This window comes from Lepidochelys kempii, chromosome 2 (genome assembly GCF_965140265.1).
Source record: "Lepidochelys kempii isolate rLepKem1 chromosome 2, rLepKem1.hap2, whole genome shotgun sequence".
In the NCBI taxonomy this organism is placed as follows: Eukaryota; Metazoa; Chordata; order Testudines; family Cheloniidae; genus Lepidochelys; species Lepidochelys kempii.
This window is the reverse complement of record NC_133257.1, coordinates 161,356,838-161,376,690: the sequence shown is the minus strand read 5'-3', so window position 1 is coordinate 161,376,690 and position 19,853 is coordinate 161,356,838. Positions and strand designations below refer to the sequence as shown.

The window sequence follows — 19,853 nt, the reverse complement described above, 5'->3', positions numbered from 1 at the left end:
TAAACATAGGGAGATAACTCACAAGGTAGCCCAGGTGGGGTGTGGGAGGAGGGTAGGAGGGAAGGAAAAGGCCACTTCAAAACTTATTGAATGTCAGCCTTCTGTTGGGCTGTCCACTGAGGTGGAGTGGTTGTGTGCCTGGAGCCTCCCCATCCCGCATGTTCTTGGGCATCTGGGTGAGGAGGCTATGGAACTTGGGGAGGAGGGAGGGCTGTTAAACAGGGGCTGCAGCGGCAGTCTGTGATCCTGCTGCTGTTCCTGAACCTCCACCAGACACTGGAGCATGTCCATTTGATCCCGCAGCAGCCCCAGCGTTGCATCTTGCCTCCTCTGATATTCCTGCCGCCACCTCTCATCTTTATCATCCCTCCTGTCCTCACGATTCATTGGCCATTTTCCTGTACTGTGCTACTGTGTCCCTCCACACATTCTGCTGAGCTCTGTCAGTGCCAGACAACTGCATGAGCTCAGAGAACATTTCATCGCGCATGCGGTTTTTTTGCTGCCTTATCTGAGATAGCCTTTGGGACATAGGAGGGAGGCTTGAAACATTTGCAGCTGCGGGAGGAAAAAAAGGGAGTGAAGTATTTAAAAAGATACATTTTATAGAACAATGGCTATACTCTTTCACGGTGAACAACACTATTCACATTACATAGCACATGTGATTTCGGTACAAGGTTGCATCTTGCATCTTATATTGAGTGCCTGTGGCTTTGGTGTTAGAGATCACACACGCAGTGCCAGGCAACAGAATTCGGCTTGCAGGTGGCCATGGTAAGCCATAGTCTTTCGGCTTCTGCAACCTTCATAACAGCAGCGCCCTCCTTTCCCATACCAAGCAAAGGCCCGTTGAGTTGGCCATTTAGTGCTGCAGTTTTCGTGTTAACATGCAGCAGCAGATACCAAACTAACCCCCCCTCATCCAATTCTCTGGGATGATCGCTTTACCCCTCCCCCCACCGCGTGGCTGGTATCAGGGAAGATGCCTGCTAGCCAAACGTGAACAGCTCAGCACCAATGCCCCCCCCACTGCTTGGCTAACTGCAGGGAGCATTTTTTTTCAGCCACTGGCAGACAGCCCAGTAGGAACGACCAACTCTGAATGTCCCCTTAATTAAATTCCCGTATTTCAACCAGGTTACCATGAACAGTATCACTCTGCTGAGGATAACACAGAGAGATAAAGAATGGATGTTGCTTGAATGCCAGCAAACACCAGGACCATATGCTGCCAGGCTTTGTCATGCAATGATACCAGATTACTCGCGACTAGTATGGCATGGTAAAGTGTCCTACCATGGAGGACAGAATAAGGCTGCTCTCCCCAGAAACCTTCTGCAAAGGCTTTTAGAGTACCTCCAGGAGAGCTTCATGGAGATGTCCCTAGAAGATTTCCGTTCCATCCCCAGACATGTTAATAGAGTTTTCCAGTAGCTGTACTGGCCACGAATGCATTCCAAGTCCTCAGTGCAAATTAATCATTAAAAAACGCTTGCTTTTAAAACATGTATCACATTTAAAAAGGTACACTCACCAGAGGTCCCTTCTCTGGCTTGGTTGGGTTGGGAGGGTATTTCTGTCAGGGTGATAAAAAGATCCTGGCTGTCGGGGAGAACTGTGTGCTGAGTGCTCTCCTCAAGCTCGTCCTCCTCCTCCTCCTCTTCCCCGTCCGCAAAATCCTCAGGCATGGCGGAGAGTACCCATCATCGGAGTCCATGGACAGGGGTGGGATAGTGGTAGCGGCCCCCCCTAGAATTGCATGCAGCTCAGCGTAGAAGTGGCATGTTTGGGGCTCTGTCATGGAGCATCCATTTGATTCTTTGGTTTTCTGGTACGCTTGTCTGAGCTCCTTAAGTTTCACGTAGCACTGCATTGCATCCCTGCTGTAGCCTCTGTCCATCATGGCCTCGGAGATTTTTAAAATGTTTTGGCATTTCGTCTTTTGGAACGTAGTTCTGATAGCACAGATTCATCTCCCCAAACAGAGATCAGATCCAGTACCTCCCGTTCGGTCCATGCTGGAGCTCTTTTTCGATTCTGGGACTGCATGGTTACCTGTGCTGATGAGCTCTGCATGGTCACCTGTGCCGATGAGCTCGCCTGACCCAACAGGAAATGAGATTCAAAAGTTCCCGGGGCTTTTCCTGTACACCTGGCCAGTGCATCCAAGTTCAGCATGCTGTCCAGAGCGGTCACAATGGTGCACTGTGGGATAGCTCCCAGAGGCCAATACCGTCTAATTGCGTCCACACTAACCCTAATTCAAAACGGCGGTGTTGATTTCAGCGCTAATCCCCTCGTGAGGGAGGAGTACAAAAATCAATTTTAAGAGCCCTTTATGTCGACAAAAATGGCTTCATTGCGTGGATGGGTGCAGGGTTAATTCGATTTAACACTGCTAAATTCGACATAAACTCATAGTGTAGACCAAGCCAAAGATAATTACTAACAATTCTGAGATTGCTTCAGCTAGCTCCTTAAGTATCCAAGGATGAATTTTATTGTTCCCTGCTGACTTGAACACATGTAAATTATCTCAATATTCTTTAACCTGTTCTTTCCCTATTTTGGTTTCCATTCCTTCCCAATTGTCAGTAATATTAATTGTGTTGAGTATCTGGTCACCATTAACCTTTTTAATGAAGACTGAAGGAAAACAGACATTAAACACCTCAGCCTTCTTGATGTCATCCATGATTAGATCTCCTTCTCCACTAAGCAGTGGACCTACACATTCCTTTGCCTTTATCTTGCTCCTAATGTATTCATAGAAACTCTTCTTATTGCCTTTTCTTTCTCTTGCTAAGTGTAACTTATTTTGTGCCTTTGCATTTCTGATTTTGTCGCTACGTTTGTGTTATTATTTTGTACTCCTCCTTAGCAATTTGCCCACATTTCCACTTTTTGTAAGATTCTGTTTTGATTTTCAGGTCATTAAAGAGCTTCTGATGGAGCCATATTAGTCTCTTACTATTCTTCCTATTTTTTATTCGCATCAGAATAATTGGCAATTGTATGTTTAATATTGTTCTCCTTGAGAAAATGCTAGGTCTGTCTTATGAACTCTTTTTTCCCTTAGATTTTCTTCCTGTGGGATCTTACCAAGCTGTTCTCTGAGTTTGTCCAAGTCTGCATTTTTGAAGCCCATTGTCCTTATTCTGATGCTCTCACTCCTTCCTTTCCTTAAGATCATGACATCTTTCATTTCAGGATCACTTTCTCCCAAATTGCCTTCCATCTTGAGATTTGCAACCAATTCCTCCATGTTGGCCAGACTCAAGTCTAAAATGGCTACCCCTCTAGTTATTTTCTCCACTTTCTGAAAAAAAGACATTGTCCCCAATACATTCCAAGAAAGTACTGGAAATTCTGTGTTTTGCCATATTACTTTTCCAACAGATATCTGTAGTTAAAATTCCCCATTACTACCAGTTATTTGCTATTTACACCTACACCCTACCAATATATTGACTATAGGCACAATCCATTTAATTGTTTTAGTGGATTCACCCCACTAAGCTACATCACCTCTGTTTTATCCAGACAGAGCATCAGCGAACTCATTCTCATCTGGGTCAATGCCTTGAGTAGGCAAACAAGAAGATGGCACCATCTGGATCTGATGAAAATGAAATGAATGGGTTGAATGTCCTGAGTATACAGATGGCACCATAGCCCAAACCCTCTCACTGTATCTCATAATAGCATCATACGTATGTTGCCTGAGTGGAATTCTTTTCAGTCTTCAGATACGAGGGCCCCTTGGGTGGATGAACAATTAATCCACACCAACCCCCTGCTGACCTTCCAGAAAGGGAAAAATAGAGCCATAGAAAAACAACCCCATCCACCTTGCCAGATCCCACAGGCACGTCTGCAACATCTGTTGATCAATAGTAGAAAGAGGCAGTGGATGTAATAAATCAACATGGACACTTACAGAGTGTTGATTAACTAGTTCCCTCCTTAGCAACATTAGGGAGAGCAGGAAAAGAAAGCCCAGGATCAGTAATGGGCAGTCAATAATTGTAATCTCCAACTCAGGATTTCTATTCTCAAGGAGTCTGCAAAACTCACGTATTTCATAAAGAGCTTTTAGAAACATGTATATAGTTTGTTTTTTAAGTATCAAAAAAATTCCAATTTTTCTGAACAACCATACAGAAATTTCCAGAATAAATCCCCACTACATAGGCCTAAGAACTGAATTTAATGACTAAGCTTAAATATGGATTTAAACTAGTCATGTCCAAACCAGGTTCTAAGGCAGTTTGACCCATCAAACCGTGCTAAAAATAAAATCAACAGGAGAAAAGGAGACCCCCCCAGCCCTCAAAACCAAACCAAACCATAAAAACTTTCAAGCCATACATCAGAAAGAAGCAGTGAAAGGAAAGGGAATTAAAACACGGGTTAAAATAAAACAGAAAACACCTCTCCACTCCCACCCCATTTTTTCCTTGGCAGGTTACCTTTAAATGATGTTTTGATGTTATTTTCAGTTTGATGTTTACGCCAAACTTGTGGTTATTTGGTCTGTAGTCACGGATTTAGAGAATTGGAATGGTCATTACTACGTAACTGAGGTGAATTGATTTGAGTACTCATTAATGTGTAGTTCTGCACTTCAAAGTGACTTAAAATGGCATTTGGGGGTTCCCTGTTTACTATTACTCAGTCACGCCATGGCATGGCCCATTTGGTCCCTGTCCACCCCAAACTGTGCTTGAAGGGAGCCCTTTGCATCTGGCCCCTTTTCTGATTGCATGAAAAGTCTGTTGGGGGGGGGGAAATCAGATGCCTCTAAGGCACAACCCTTCCTTGCCATGGATCTACCTCTTTCTACCCCACCTTCCTGACCTCATGGAAGCCTCTCAGCAGATCTAGGATCCATATGAGAGGGAAGAAGATTGAGCAGCCCCGGTGCATGCTGGGGGTGGGGACAGGGGATGTGTGTCCTCCCACTCTCTGGCTCCACTGAGAACCTCTGCAAAAAATAATAGAGAAAGGCGCCACTATGGCTAGGGGGGTTCCCTGTTAAGGTGATTCCAAGGACCCTGCCCTCCTACCTACCCCGCCCCCAAGGCATCTGTGCTAATCCCTGGAAATCTGCCAGGTTTGAGGGCTAGCCCTGCAAACTTTTCTACAGAGGGTACCGCCTCCATTGGGTTGGTATGGGGGATCTGTGCCAGGGGATTCCTCACAAAGTATTCCTCTCCCAAAGCTTCCTGCCCCATCGCTTTTCTGTGGAATGGGGTATTGTCTGGGCCCAAACGTGCATTTTACAAGTACAAAGTGGTTCTGAAGGAGTTTTAGTTTGAAAATCTCTTCAGCTGTCAATTAAAAACCATATATATCCAAATGGCCTGATCTGCTATGTGTAGTATTGCCAGGCCCAGGCATTCAAACTTCTTGACTCAGGCTCCAAAAAGTCATGAGACTTTAAAATAATAAATGTTGGCGCTTTTTTTTATCTGTCTTCATTGTTTGAGCATTTAGGGGTCATGTTTTCAATCTTTTCTTTGCAACCATGGGGGCTGGTAACTTACTTTTCTTTTTTTTAATTACCTGAGAATCTCAGCTTTCACATGGTGCCAGAAGCTTAGGCGTCAAGAAAAACAGCAAAATGTCACAAGAGAGCTAACACCACTGTAAGAAAATATTCTGCTGGCACAATTTCCTTGGTGGCACTGACGTGGTAAAGGGCGTGTATTGTGGTACTGTATGTTCAGATGAAAGGAAAACAGTGGTGAAAAATGTGTTACAGAAATGGAGGGAACAGAGCACAGTTACAGAGGGAAGCAGAGAGAGACAGTGGGATACTTTATTTGTATCCCCCAAAATTTCCAAATTAATTAGAATAAAGCAGTTGTGTCCAAACCTGTGGCCCATTAGGCTCTGAACTGTGGCTGTTGAGGGTGACGGTGTTAAGAAAACGTGTTTGACTATGAATATGTCTTGCCCTCTGATTTATGAAGTCGAGTGTTTGAATCAGCCTCATTTAATACTGAGAGGGTTGGGGTTACCAGGTCCCCATCAGTGCTAGGAGCAGCTCTGGTGTGAGCTGGGAGTGCTTTGATCAATTGCTGTCCCTTTCTTATTGTATCTGCTCAGCAGCTCCTCCTGTGGGCATCTTGTTGCATCACAAGGGAGGGGAGAGGAGAGGGAGAAGAGAATATTTCTGCTTGATTCATTACCTGCAATCCTGCCAGACTGTGAGAGCCCAAGAGAGAGCAGGACAGGGTGCTCAACTAGTTCTGCCTGAGCCTAGGGAAATAGAACTATTGATTGGGGACCCATGAGGTTTTTGAAATAATATGTTCATTCTTCAGGGTGAAAAGGTTAGCTAAATCTGTAATGAAGTAACCAACAAGCTCAACAAGCTACCACAATTAGCGGTTTAACAGCCTGCTTGACAACAATACTGTACATCAATTTATTCCCATCTGAAACTGTGCGACCCTTCTGACACTGATGATGAATAAAATTATGTTACTACCATTCATGTAAAGGCAGCATGCTTCCAAATAACCCGCATAGTGAAGTCTTCTTTTTAAAAAAACCCAAAACCTGTTATAAGAATGTATTCTCTGGGATTCAAACACAACATTAAAATATGATGCTCTTTTCAATGGCTATCTGCAAAAGGAAAATTCCTGTGAGAAGAATCAGCTCCCAGTGTAACAAAAATGCAATCCAAACCAGGCCTTCCTGCAGATCAAGAAATCCAAAGAAACACATTTTCTGTGCACTAAAACAAATGCTCCCTTTTCCACTGTTAAAATAATTCCAGGAAACAGAAAGAAACACGAACAGTAAACAAGGTCTGTGTTTGTGCAATACCTAGCACAACTGGGTCCTGGTCCGCGACTGAGGTTCCTAGCCGCTACTGCAATAATACAAATATTATAACAGCAGCAGCAGCAGATTTCATTAATTTTGAAACAGCAGCGTTCGGATAAGTGGCATCAGAGTGGAAATCAGATTCAAAATACAGAAAACAGAGATTATATTTTAAAGCTACTCTGAGTTTTAAAGCTTATGATTCTTACCCATATTTTCGACCCAAAATGTTTTGGTTTTTTTTGCTCTTTGCAAAACTGAAAGTGTGTACACAAATCTTTCCAAGTTTTAATCCCACCTGAATTTTGAAGCTGAGATTTTGAAGACTGTATATACTTAGACACGTAGTTTAAACACAACCTTACTACAGATTGTAGTTTGAAGAAAATACACTGTATAATCAGGTTGCTGCTTGCCAGACTTCACACAGTAACTGAGATATGTATATATGGATTTTGGCATGCATACTGTAGGCAATGTTTTGAAAATGTTGTACTACGTAATGTATTTATTTGATGTTTTACCTACAAACAAGAAGTAACAGACCTTACATTAGGGTCCTGCAGACTGGAGGCCTTACTGGTATTTACAAATGATGTGTCTTCTTTCCCCACCTGCTAAAGGAAAGAGCCATAATTTAGTATAATGTCAACATATTTATGTATATAATTATAGTATGGTATATATTTATAGTATAATATATTTACGATATAACTATTTCTACAAGTATCAAAATAGTTTCTATGTATAAAATGCCAGTTGTGCCCAGATTTAAAAAACAAAATTGTTTTGTTTTTCATTTACTTCTGTTGAGATTCATTTAAAAGTTGATCAGCTGCAGAATACAGGCACAGTATAATAATATTGTGGGAAGATGATCTTTTTGGAAAAACGTGGATATAAATGCACATTCCATAAAATATTTGAGCATAAGTAGTGGAACCATTGAAACCAAATATACCCCTTTTTCTTCTGTTTAACCCCTCCCCAAAACTAAACTATGTGCAGATTATTTCCAGCTGCATATCCACAGCCTAATTAGAATCACCATGCCAACTCTCGTAATTCTTCAGACATTGAAAAATTAATAGAAAAAGTAATACCTCAACAAACAGTTAGTCTCTACATAAAATCCACAAAAAGCTTTCCAATCTGCCATTCCCCTACAAGCCGCAGACCTGGTCTCTTTTGTATACTTTGTCTACAAATGCTGGAAAAACAACTATGTATAGACATAATATTGCTTAAATGAAATTGCCAGACAAAGCAGCCCAGCAACTAATTTGACTTAGCCGTTTATTACTCTTCAGTGTAGATCCAAGACTCCAATATCCACATATCACCAGCGCAATATTGTACCTGGTCCCCATCCACTCTACTAATACTGTCTACAAACACTGGAGTATCTCCATATCTATAGTAGACTAGAGGGGCGATGACTTTACCTACTCTATTTAAAGGATAGAGAGGAGTTAGTTGATTTAGTTGGGGATTGGTCCTGCTTTGAGCAGGGGGTTGGACTAGATGACCTCCTGAGGTCCCTCCCAACCCTGATATTCTATGATTCTACGATAGTGCATACAATATATTACCTATTGTATTATTTTTTCATTGTTTATTAAAAACAACAACACTTAACATGTAGATTTTTTTTATACTTGGAGCACTTTAGAAATTTATAATTAACCTACAAAATTGACTGGAAATACTTAAAGAAAAGCATCTACACTATGCCTAGTTCACATTGGGCTGGGTATGGGACATAGCAAAAATTAATTCTTAAATTTATGACATTCAAATGTTTAGGTTTTTTTTCAAACTACAACCTGTAGTGAGGTTGTGTTTAAGGTCTATATATTCACAATCGAGCTCTGTCTTAAAATGGTTTTGTTTAGGGAATGAGGAAAAAAACTGAATCACAGTTACCGTAGGTGGGCTGCAGAAGTTAGTACTTTGCTCTTTAATATTTATGGCAGGTGATGATGCTTTACATAAAACTGCTGTATGTCTGAATGTTGAAAATATGAATGCAGCTGTCAGAGACTTAACACACAGTCTCTTCTGTCCAAATGATAATATCTTAATCATGTGCATTGTTAAATGATAATTAGCTAGTTTCTTACTATTTGTCAAACTGACTCTTTAAAAATCACAAATTTTACTTTATTCCAATATTAGAATTACCAAATTGAAAATGGAGAGTGAACTGAATTTTAAGACACACTTGAACATAATAATAGAAAATTGAGTTTCATTATTGAGAATGGAGCACAGGAAGATTACAAAAGTCAACAATTGTAACGGCCAATTAAATTATTAAAATTCCATCTACTTCAGCAATATGAGATGAGTGTCCCCTTTAGCCAGCTATGGGAGGGATCCAGAATATTACTGGCTAATAACGGTTTCCCCTGATCCTGTGACAGTAAGATGACATCTACACTTGGAGCTAAGGGTGTGATTTGCAGCTGGTGTAGACATACTCATACTCGCTCTCAGTGAGCTAGGATGCTAAAAATAGTAGGGTAGCATCAGTAAGCAGAGGCCTGGGCTAGCTGCCACAAGTTCAAACTCGCCCAGATCCTCTGTGAATGCACCTGTGGCAGCTAATCCATGACATTGCTCATGCTGCCCATGCTATCGTGGCAACAATACTATGTTTAGCTCGATGAGAGCTAGCACAAGAATACCCACACAAGCTGGGAATCACAGCTATAGCTCCAAGTACAGATGAAGCCTTAAGCCCAAGGCCATTGCTACCTCCCCAGCATGGATTTACATTGGAACATGCTAAATGGAAGGTCAGGAAAAAGGAATATTCGTAAACATTATTTTCTACATATTGAGAGCTTCTTCATTATTATTTTATGCTAACCAGTGAGCAACTTCCTCAGCACATCTGAAAGTATCTAACCCATAACTTGAAACAAGAACTATATACAAGGTAAAATTCCCATAGGAGTGTCCAGATTGTTGGAGCTCCTAGAAGAAATGCAAATATTATGACCAAGATTCATCTCTCTCTTTGGGGACACCCAACAAATCTGAAAAAGGAGTTTTGTCTAGAACCACCCATCTGGTGGGAAATTTATATCAGCAACTAGCCAGAGAGGTCCCTGTGGACTACTAAACTCAGGAACCTTCATTGTTAGAGGCTCTGACATCTACATAGTAACGATGTCTGAAGGCAGAAATGCAGCAACATGTGGCTGCTCAGCACACTTCTTCCACGGAGGCAGATTCTCTCTCTGACCAGAAGTCAACCATGCTATAAGAGGAATGAGCTTTAATGCCTGTGGATTATGGCAGGCCATCTAGTACATACGCTTCCTTTGGACACAGTCAGATCCTTTTAAGTATTATCAAAAGGGAAACAGCCTGGCCCTTCTTTCAGCCAGATTATAGGAGAAATAGGGAACCCAGTACTCCAAGCTCTTTGACACTATGGATCCTAATGCCATCCCATAGGATGCCAGGCTCTTTCCTTATCTGAGACTGGCCCAGGGCAAAGAAAAATGAAATTAATGTTCTGATTTCAATGAAAAACAGTTTGGATAAAACTGCCAGCAGGGTTACAAGTTACTTTATCATTGGGGAAACACAAGACAAAGGAAGTGACAGGACAGAAGCACTAGCTTGCATGCTCTCCACAGATAGGTGGTTTCCAAGAAAAGCTACTGTTATTGAAAGCCAAAATAAGGATGCCAAAGGGAGAAGTCCAGAACTTAAGAAGCACCAAACAGACTCCAGTTGCTTAAGCGATCTGCCTAAATTTCACTAAATTATGCGCTTCTGATTTCTAGAGATGCTGAGCACCCACTGCTCCCATTGCTGCTGAGCCAGGATTTATGGCATGCCCTTCTTTAGGTTCTCCTCTAAGCACAAAGAGGATCCTCAACCACTGCCTGGGGGTGGAAGGAGAGTGGGAATCAGATATCTAATGATCGTCTCAGAGTTCCACTGAGGTAGGAAAGCTCTTAGGAGGAGCTGGGAGTGCTTTCTGGGAATGAGCCCATGTCTCCCAGCAGCTGAAAGACTTGCCTAGCAGATGGAGTCTGCATAAACCTGAGCTTCCTCATTATGTTGATGACCTTTTCCATTGTTTATTGTGCTGGGCTGAGCATCCACCTACAAACTGTGTGACTGTGATGGAGAGGGGCCGGAGGAGTACACAAGGTTCACCGCAGTAGTCAGTAGTCCTTTCTATGACTAATTAGACTAGGACGTAGGCACAGGAGACCCTGCAGGGTGACACTGTAGTGCAGGCAAGCAACAGACCCAGTGAGCTATTGTGAGGCATCATGGGTCTCAAACTCATGTCCGCGGGTCCCCAGGCAGCCCTAATACCACAGCAAACACCTGGCAACTCGCGGATACCAGCAGGGAGTCTGGGCTGGTGAACCCTAGCTCACCATAAGCACTGCTCACAATGGTCCCAATTGGAGGAGACTTGCAACCAGAGTCATTGTTTAAGCCAGAAGGCGGCACAGGAAGTTGTGAATGCCAGCTGTCTGCTTTATCGGCTTCTGCTGTTTTGCCTGATTCCTGCCTTCCTATCCTGTTCCTCCTGGTCTGCCTTGTTCCAGATTACATCCTGCTGTTACACCCACCCCTGGCTACTGATTCCAGCTCTGACCCTCGGCTCAATTCCTGACTCTGACTCATGGCTTGACTCCCGACTCTGTCTCTCTCTATCTCTGACCTCTAGTTCCTGACTCTTGTTCTGACCACTAGGCCGACCACCACTGCTCTGACCACTAGGTTTGACTGCCTATATCCCTGTTCACAACAGCTATACTCTGTGTGTGTGTGTGTGTGCGCCCCGCTTCCTAAACAAAAAATCCACTTAGTGTTTACACCACCTTATTCCTGTCTCTTCGTTATCACAAGAGGCATTATCGTCAACATTATGCCAGTTCCACATAAGGAACATCTTGTTTTCCCCTTCTGACTTTGTGAATCAGCCCAAAGGTTGACTGAAGCACCTGATCCCATTCAAAGGCAGTCAGGTTGCTGACTGGGGGAGAAAAGGTTCTGAAAGCAGATTTTTGGAGGTTCCTGATTATGCGAAAGGGAGGGGGAGCAACACCCTTTTCAGATTGCTGGAATCCTCCAAGCAGAAGGACAGCAACAGCAATGGCTCAATGGCCCTGACTGAAAAAAATGCTTCCCCCTGCACGTCTGCTGGTCTGAAATGAAACCGAGGAACTCTGAAGCGCATGGGATATTTTTCAGTTCCCTGCTAACATACCCAACCATGATCTCATCATATTTCATAAGCTAAGCAGCAAGGTCACTGGGAAAAGAAGCCTCCAAGGAAAACCCTGGTGCAGGAAGTGTTGTTGGTATTTTAGCAGATAGGACTCTTCCCTTGGGATCAGAATAGCCTCACGGTCAGCTCTTTGAGGTAGGACCCATCTTTTTGTTCTGTGTTTGTACACTGCCCTAGTACAACAGGATCCTGATCCATGACCGAGCTCCCAGGTGCTATTGCATGGCAAATAATAACAAATAATACTTGTACCATTCAGTGTTAGCAGGCACTGAATTACTAAAAACCTTTTCTGATGAGAGGCAGAACTGAGGTCTTGATGTGTGGTCATAACAATCTTGTGGCACTTTTTGCTAGTCTGTCCCTTAGTGTCCTGGGGATTTTTTTATTCACCCTTGACTACTTTAACTGAACAAAGTTGTCATCATTTTTTGTCACTCCTTTTTGAGTAGAGTTGCTGATTCCCTTATAATGGTTGCTGTATTCCACCTAATGATGCTCCCCCATCCTACATTCCCTTAAGTCCTATCTTTCTGTACCTCTGCCTCCCTTTATTTCCAGCCTGAGACTCACTTTTAAAGTTAAACAAATCTGTTTCCTTTGACAGACAGAATATAGCCAATTTGAATTATAGCCATTTAAATTCCATTGTTATGAACAATTATAACTGATGTGATGTCACATTCATTGGAGTTGAGAGTATCACAACAATTGCTTCTTTTTACTTAGCTTGGAATTTGAGAGTGAGTTTTATTGGTCATCCAAGTGGGTGACTAACAGCAATGGCTTTAGCAAGGCATTGTGCAAAGAGCCCTGTACAAGCTTCTTTCTCTAATATAAACAAACACACACACACACACACACACACACGGCACAGCACTTCAGCCCGGACCTGTTATTCTCCTGTTCTGGGTCTTTTAAATTGAGATTGTCAAATTATGCAGGGATGTGCGATAAGCACAAGGAAGACCAAGAAGATATCAGCAAATTTGCATTATTTCCAAGCAAATCTTGGGTATAAAATATAATCCATGATGGAGGACAGACTGACATGCTTGAAATTTTCATCATTTCACAATGTTTGAGTAGCCATCTAGCAAAAGGCAGGACCTCCTCCAGGCATCCAGAGATATTTATCCAAGTCCTGTTATTTTTCACATGAGTATAAATCCCCCAGTATCTTTCCTGTACCAAACTCATTTTCTCTTGTGCCCTTATTATGATTTCCAGAAATGAATAAAGCACTTAAAAGCCAAATCATATAGATAGTATTGCAATATATTTCCTTGCGGCAGCCTTTTGGGAAAATTTGAAAACCACATACATCAACTTCTTTGGGCACTGCAACTTTGAAGAGTCTTTATAAATAACTGACAGTTTAATTACTCCTTAAAGGACTACATGATGAAAAGGCAAAGGCCAACCAAAGATATAGTTAGGAAAACCACTGATGAGTTTCTCCTCAGCTGTACTCCTTTGCTACTTTAAATAATGTGTTGATCCAATTTTTGTTTGCATTTCATAGAATCATAGAATATCAGGGTTGGAAGGGACCCCAGAAGGTCATCTAGTCCAACCCCCTGCTCAAAGCAGGACCAATTCCCAGTTAAATCATCCCAGCCAGGGCTTTGTCAAGCCTGACCTTAAAAACCTCTAAGGAAGGAGATTCTACCACCTCCCTAGGTAACGCATTCCAGTGTTTCACCACCCTCACAGTGAAAAAGTTTTTCCTAATATCCAATCTAAACCTCCCCCACTGCAACTTGAGACCATTACTCCTCATTCTGTCATCTGCTACCATTGAGAACAGTCTAGAGCCATCCTCTTTGGAACCCCCTTTCAGGTAGTTGAAAGCAGCTACCAAATCCCCCCTCATTCTTCTCTTCCGCAGACTAAACAATCCCAGCTCCCTCAGCCTCTCCTCATAAGTCATGTGTTCCAGACCCCTAATCATTCTTGTTGCCCTTCGCTGGACTCTCTCCAATTTATCCACATCCTTCTTGTAGCGTGGGGCCCAAAACTGGACACAGTACTCCAGATGAGGCCTCACCAATGTCGAATTTGTTGCACACAGAACAAAATGTAGCATGAAATACGATCAAAACACATTCTGAGGGGTACATCTCCAATGGTACAATATGTTCCAGTAGTTCTAGGCAAGGCTAGTTAGCACCGTTCAACTTCACATCTTAGTTTCTTACATTAAGATTATATCCTAGCCCACAGATGGCAACACACATCTCAGAGCAAAACTACATCATTGGTATGTAGGGTTTTGTTTGTTTGTTTGTTTGTTTTTTTAAGAGGTAAGGGAGAGAGAAAAAAGAATAAGGTAATCTGCAGTAGTCTGAAAATATTGCATAGATATTAACTTGTGAACAAGTTTTAATACTCTCTTTGTACCAAATTCTAGCATCATGTTCAACCCCCGATGAAGTCACTGCCATATGATCCAAATTTATTCTTCTAGGTTAGAGATAAGACATCAGATTCACTCTTGTTGTAATTTCATGGACTTTTGGGCCCCAAGGAGTTGGGACTGCCTATAGGGGAAGAGGAGGTGAAGTGAAAACTAATGGAGAAAATAAGCATCTATTGTAGAAGGCACACTGGATAAGACCACCACATACCGTTCCAGCCAAGAGACGAAAACCCAGTCAAGGTAATTCTAAGTTTGCACAGGAGTCTGTATTTAACGCTAAAGAAAATCAGGATTTGCTTTGGGCCAAACTAGGTATGCATAGCAATCAGAGTCCTCCATCAGCTGGGCCATGAATTGACCACTCCTCTGATTAATCCCTCCATTTCAACACTGAGCCCTGTAAACTGTAAGGGTTTTAAATGCTGCTGGAAGCTGGTCTTTTCTATTCATGCAGCTCTTTGTTGCTGGTTTGATACTGCTCCTTCTTAAAACGAGCATGTGATCTGCAGTCTGTCAGCTATGAAGTGTTGGACGCCCATGAAAAAGTTTGAAGGGTGTGTTGCAAAAGAGTGCTGGTTTACTATTGCAATACAGAGACTGCGCTGAGTGTTCTGTGGAACCCACAGCCTAAATTTCCACAATTTGTGTGGGTTCATCACATTTTTCACCAGTTAAGGTGTGCATCTGCACACACTCAGACGTACTCCACCACACCTTGCAGCTTGATTCTCAAACTAACATTTCTGTATGGAAATATTTCTCTCTTCACGAAATAAACAAACTCATTCATGTTAGTTTCTTGCTGCTCCAGAACTCTTAACATTTATGCAGAAGTGTGAGTAATCTGTACCATAAGCAGATGAGTTTTAGATCTCTAATTCAGAGTCACAGCTTTTAGGAAGGATAAAAAAGTACCATATAGGAAAGAAATAAACAGCTCTTCTGCATGACTCCAGAATGGAAATTGAGTTCAAATCTCCCTTTTCAGCTCCTATTTCAAACTACATTGTATAATTTCCTCCCACTACTTATGTTTGAAATTGCAGAGATTGGAACTATGTATTTCAGTGTTTCTAAGGCACCTGTCCCCATGGTATCTAGTTGCCATGAGGATACTGATCTGAATGAATCAAAAAATCAGCATTTCCATCCCCAAACTCACTTCCCTCTGCCTTTCCTCTCCTGCATCCGCCCGCCCTCCCCCCCCGCCCCTCCATTGTCAGGAACTGCTAATGAAGAGCTTCCTGTTCTACTGACTACAGTGGGTGCCTTTATGAACTGGTCATTTCCTGATGGTACTGGTGTCCGGTACTGGTGTCCGGACACCAGTACCATTTCCTGATGGTACTGGTGTCCGGTACTGGTGTCCGGTATTTGAAATATTCCTTGCTTTTCAAATGGGAAATTATTACAAACATTACAAACAACAATGAAATAGTTACTTTAGATAAGTGGAAATTTTTTAAGAGCACCCTCTGGTACCAGTTCCAGCAGTGTCCCATTAGTGAAAATGTTTCACTGATGCTTCTGTTACTAACTGGACAATGCAAATGTCCAGCAAAATCTCCTAAAGTACAGTACATTGATGGGGAGCTCAAAAAGGTAAAGGATCTTTCAGGACTTTTTAAAACCAACCTCTGATAGGTGTCAATTTCACTTTAGATAAAGAGTGCACTGTATGTATGCAAGTGAGAGAGACCAGCTCTGTTCTTTCTGCTTCTAGGATAAAGAACTTCTCACCGGCATGTAATGTTACATAGTAAACACAGAGAAGAGGCACATGCTGTAGATGACAAATACAGGCTGCTCTTGCTTGAAATCTCTGTATAGTGCTGTAAATTTGTCCTGTGCTTTACAGAACATAGATGAGATATATTCCCTGCCCCAAAGAGCTTACCATCAAAATTAGAGAAAACATTGGACAACAGATCAAAAGTAGGAGGAGACTGGGGTTTGCGAATGATGAGAAGGAAGGAGATGCAACTTCTTAAAGATGTGGTATTTAAAAAAAGGATTGGAAGGAGATGAGAAGGTGCATGGCAGAGGAAGAAAGAGATATGGTTTAAAGTTTATTGGACAGTATGATAGATGGGATGAAGCCAAGAGTAAGACTAGGAGATAGAGAGAAGACAGACAATAGGTTTGGGAAGAGCACAGGGAGCTGGAAGGATAAAACTGCTGTCCAAAGTGGTCTGCGGTAAAGAAACGATCACTCTTTCCCTGCCCACTTAAAGGATCCTCTAGCAGTAATCTTGGTTCCCACCTCAAAGAGATCAAAATTATCTGTAGGAAGGCGGAGAGGGGAACCATTGCTGTAGACAGCACTGGTCTGGCTGACATATTGGGTAGTCAGTCTGTGCTACCCTCTTCAGAGTCACCTGACTGCTGCCCTACTTCCCTACCCCCCCCCCCCCAACCCTTTGGTAAGGAAGAAGCAGCAAACTTGTCTCTCCCCTTTTAGGTGGGAAATTAAGTGATCAAACAACACTCAGCTGATTTTCCCTTCTCCTAGCAGGAGAACAAAAGGCCATTGGCAAAGTATACAGATGCAGTGAGCAGATAGCTTTTCTGGGAAAAGTGGGTGACATAACAGATGCAGTTTTATTGCATGCCAGACAGACAGCTTATTCCCCAGCAGCACCACCCCTCCCCTTCCATGCTGGCTTTGTCTCTAGGTGGTGGAGGATGTGCTGTTCTCTAGCTCCCCCTGGATGGGTAAATTCCTATGCTGCAGATCTTCATCCATCTATGGTGTTTACACTGCCCCATTACCATAGCATCTGTTCATCTCACAATCTTTAATTATCTTCACAATACCCCAGTGCAGCAGGGAACTGAGGCATAGAGATACCTCTCCAAAGTCACACCGGGAACTGTGGCAGAGCAGAAAACTGAACTTGAGTTTCCTCAAAGGCAAAGGCAATATCCTAATCACTGGACTATCCTTCTTAGGCAACCATTGCTATATGACTTTCAAGCTGCACTATGTCAATAGTCTTCAGCAACACATGCTACTTCCCTCTCTGTTTGGAATTTCATATGATCTCCTCTCATGAGGCCTGGAACATGGATGCATATTTAATCCATACTGAGTGCTAAAGTTTTTTGGGGAAACGTGTCTACATTAAGAAAAGACTAGCAGACTTACTTTCTTCTCTGATACCCGTTCACTACATAACTACAGTAAAAGAACAATGTTACAGATATGTAAAAGCAACTCAGGATGATGTAATTTGGAAAGGCTCTGGGGAGTGGGCGGGGGAGCAGATCAGGAGAGATGGAAGAAACATGTTTAAAAAATTTTCTGTGCAGCTACAAACACGAATAATTCTTTACTATGAATATGTCAGCACACAGTGTTAACATGCGTATAACTGCACAGTTGAACATAACTAAGCATAGTTGGGGAAAACGCAAATACAAGATGTGTCGGGCAACATCCTTGAGAAACAGACACAAAGGCATGGTATATGCATGAAAAAGAATGGCTAGAATTGAGACATTCAAACAGGAAACATACTGTAAAATAGCGCAGTTGTCATAACATCAGATTCAGAGAAGACCGAACTGTTTTTTAAAAACACATCATAAAATTTACACTGCCTGTTCTAGAAATCTCTAGCAGACTGAATAACCAAGGTTTAGCTGTCTTAGACTTCCATGGCTTTAACTGCATGAATTGCAATTTAACTGTCAGATGAAAACTCTGCCAGGGAACAACAATGAGAAATGTACAAAGATGGTTGTTACAAGAAAATTCTTTGGCGGGCAAGTTGACCTGTCAGATGAAACAAAAACAACAAAGAGTCCTTGTGGCACTTTAGAGACTAACAAATTTATTTGGGCATAAGATTTTGTGGGCTATAACCCACTTCATCAGATGCATGGAGTGGAAAATACAGTAGGCAGGTATAAATATACAGCACATGAAAAGATGGGAGTTGCCTTACCGAGTGGGGGGTCAGTGCTAACAAGGCCAATTCAATTAGGGTGGATGTGGCCCATTTCCAACAGTTGACAAGAAGGGGTGAATATCAACAGAGGGAAAATTCCTTTTTGTGATACTAACGAGGCCAATTCAATCATGGTGGATGTGGCCCATTCCCAACAGTTGACAAGAAGGTGTGAGTATCAACAGAGGGAAAATTATTTTTTGTAGTCACTCCCAGTCTTTATTCAGGCCTCATTTGATGGTGTCAAGTTTTCAAATCCATTCCAGTTAATTCCAGACTGGGAGTGGTTGGGTCACTACAAAAAATAATTTTCCCTCTGTTGATATTCACCCCTTTTTGTTGGAAATGGGCCACATCCACCCTAAATGAATTGTCTTTGTTAGCACTGACACCCCCCCCCACACACACACACACTTGGTAAGGCAACTCCCATCTTTTCATGTGCTGCATATTTATACCTGCCTACTGTATTTTCCACTCCATGCACCTAATGAAGTGAGTTATAGCCCACGAAAGCATATGCCCAAATAAATTTGTTAGTCTCTAAGGTGCCACAAGGACTCCTCGTTGTTTTTGCTGATACAGACTAACATGGCTACCACTCTGAAACCTGTCACCATGGAAGAAACAGATTAACAGAAGTAGTAAAATAGTGTGTATCCAAAGGAGATTATTAACACACACACACACACACACACACACACACAAAGTAACAGAAGTAGCTAATGACAGGATTCAATAACCCTCTCTCCCTTGTATTTCTTTTCTTTCTTTCTTGTTACGGAAGATGACATTATCCTTATTTCACTAACTACATTCCAAAAGAATTACATAGGAATAGGGTTAGGGTTTCAAGAAAGTTTACCTTCAACAGAAGTAATAATATCATTACAATCATGCCATCTATTTGTGACACAGCGGAAAACAGCTAGGTCATATGGATATATGTTGATATTTACGTAACACAATTCATTGATTGTGAATGTGGATCTATCCATGAAAACTCTGTGAATTTGAAATAAATTAATGGAACATAAATGTTTTGAATGGATGACTGGAAAAACAAATGAGCACAAAAGTACATAGACTAACATTTTCACACCTGTGTGTCTAAAGAATCTCTGGAATCAATATTTAGACATCCAAATATGATGTTCATCATCTATAAATAACAGTTTCCATGTCAGATGAGGACTAAAATACAATATTTAATCAAAAATAGAAAAATGAATGCTCAGCAAAATTCCAAACTGCTCTATGAACAGAAAAAACTAAAGGCTTTAGGGTTTGAAAGGATGAAGGAAAGTGAATCAACCAAGCCACACTTCATCTACTCAACTCCTGTTTTGTTCCCAACCTT

General features: G+C 42.0%; 1 protein-coding gene across 8 annotated transcripts in view; it reads right to left on the bottom strand.

Annotated features, from left to right (window-relative positions):
* EPB41L4B (erythrocyte membrane protein band 4.1 like 4B) overlaps positions 1–19,853 on the bottom strand; it is a 246,854-nt gene that overhangs the window by 57,303 nt on the left and 169,698 nt on the right. For 7 of the 8 annotated variants that reach the window (XM_073332653.1, XM_073332656.1, XM_073332655.1 and 4 more), the window contains one exon: positions 7,393–7,463. In XM_073332653.1, the coding sequence (XP_073188754.1) occupies positions 7,393–7,463 (71 nt within the window). The remainder of the gene's footprint in view (positions 1–7,392; positions 7,464–19,853) is intronic. The other variant, XM_073332654.1, reaches the window with a different exon arrangement.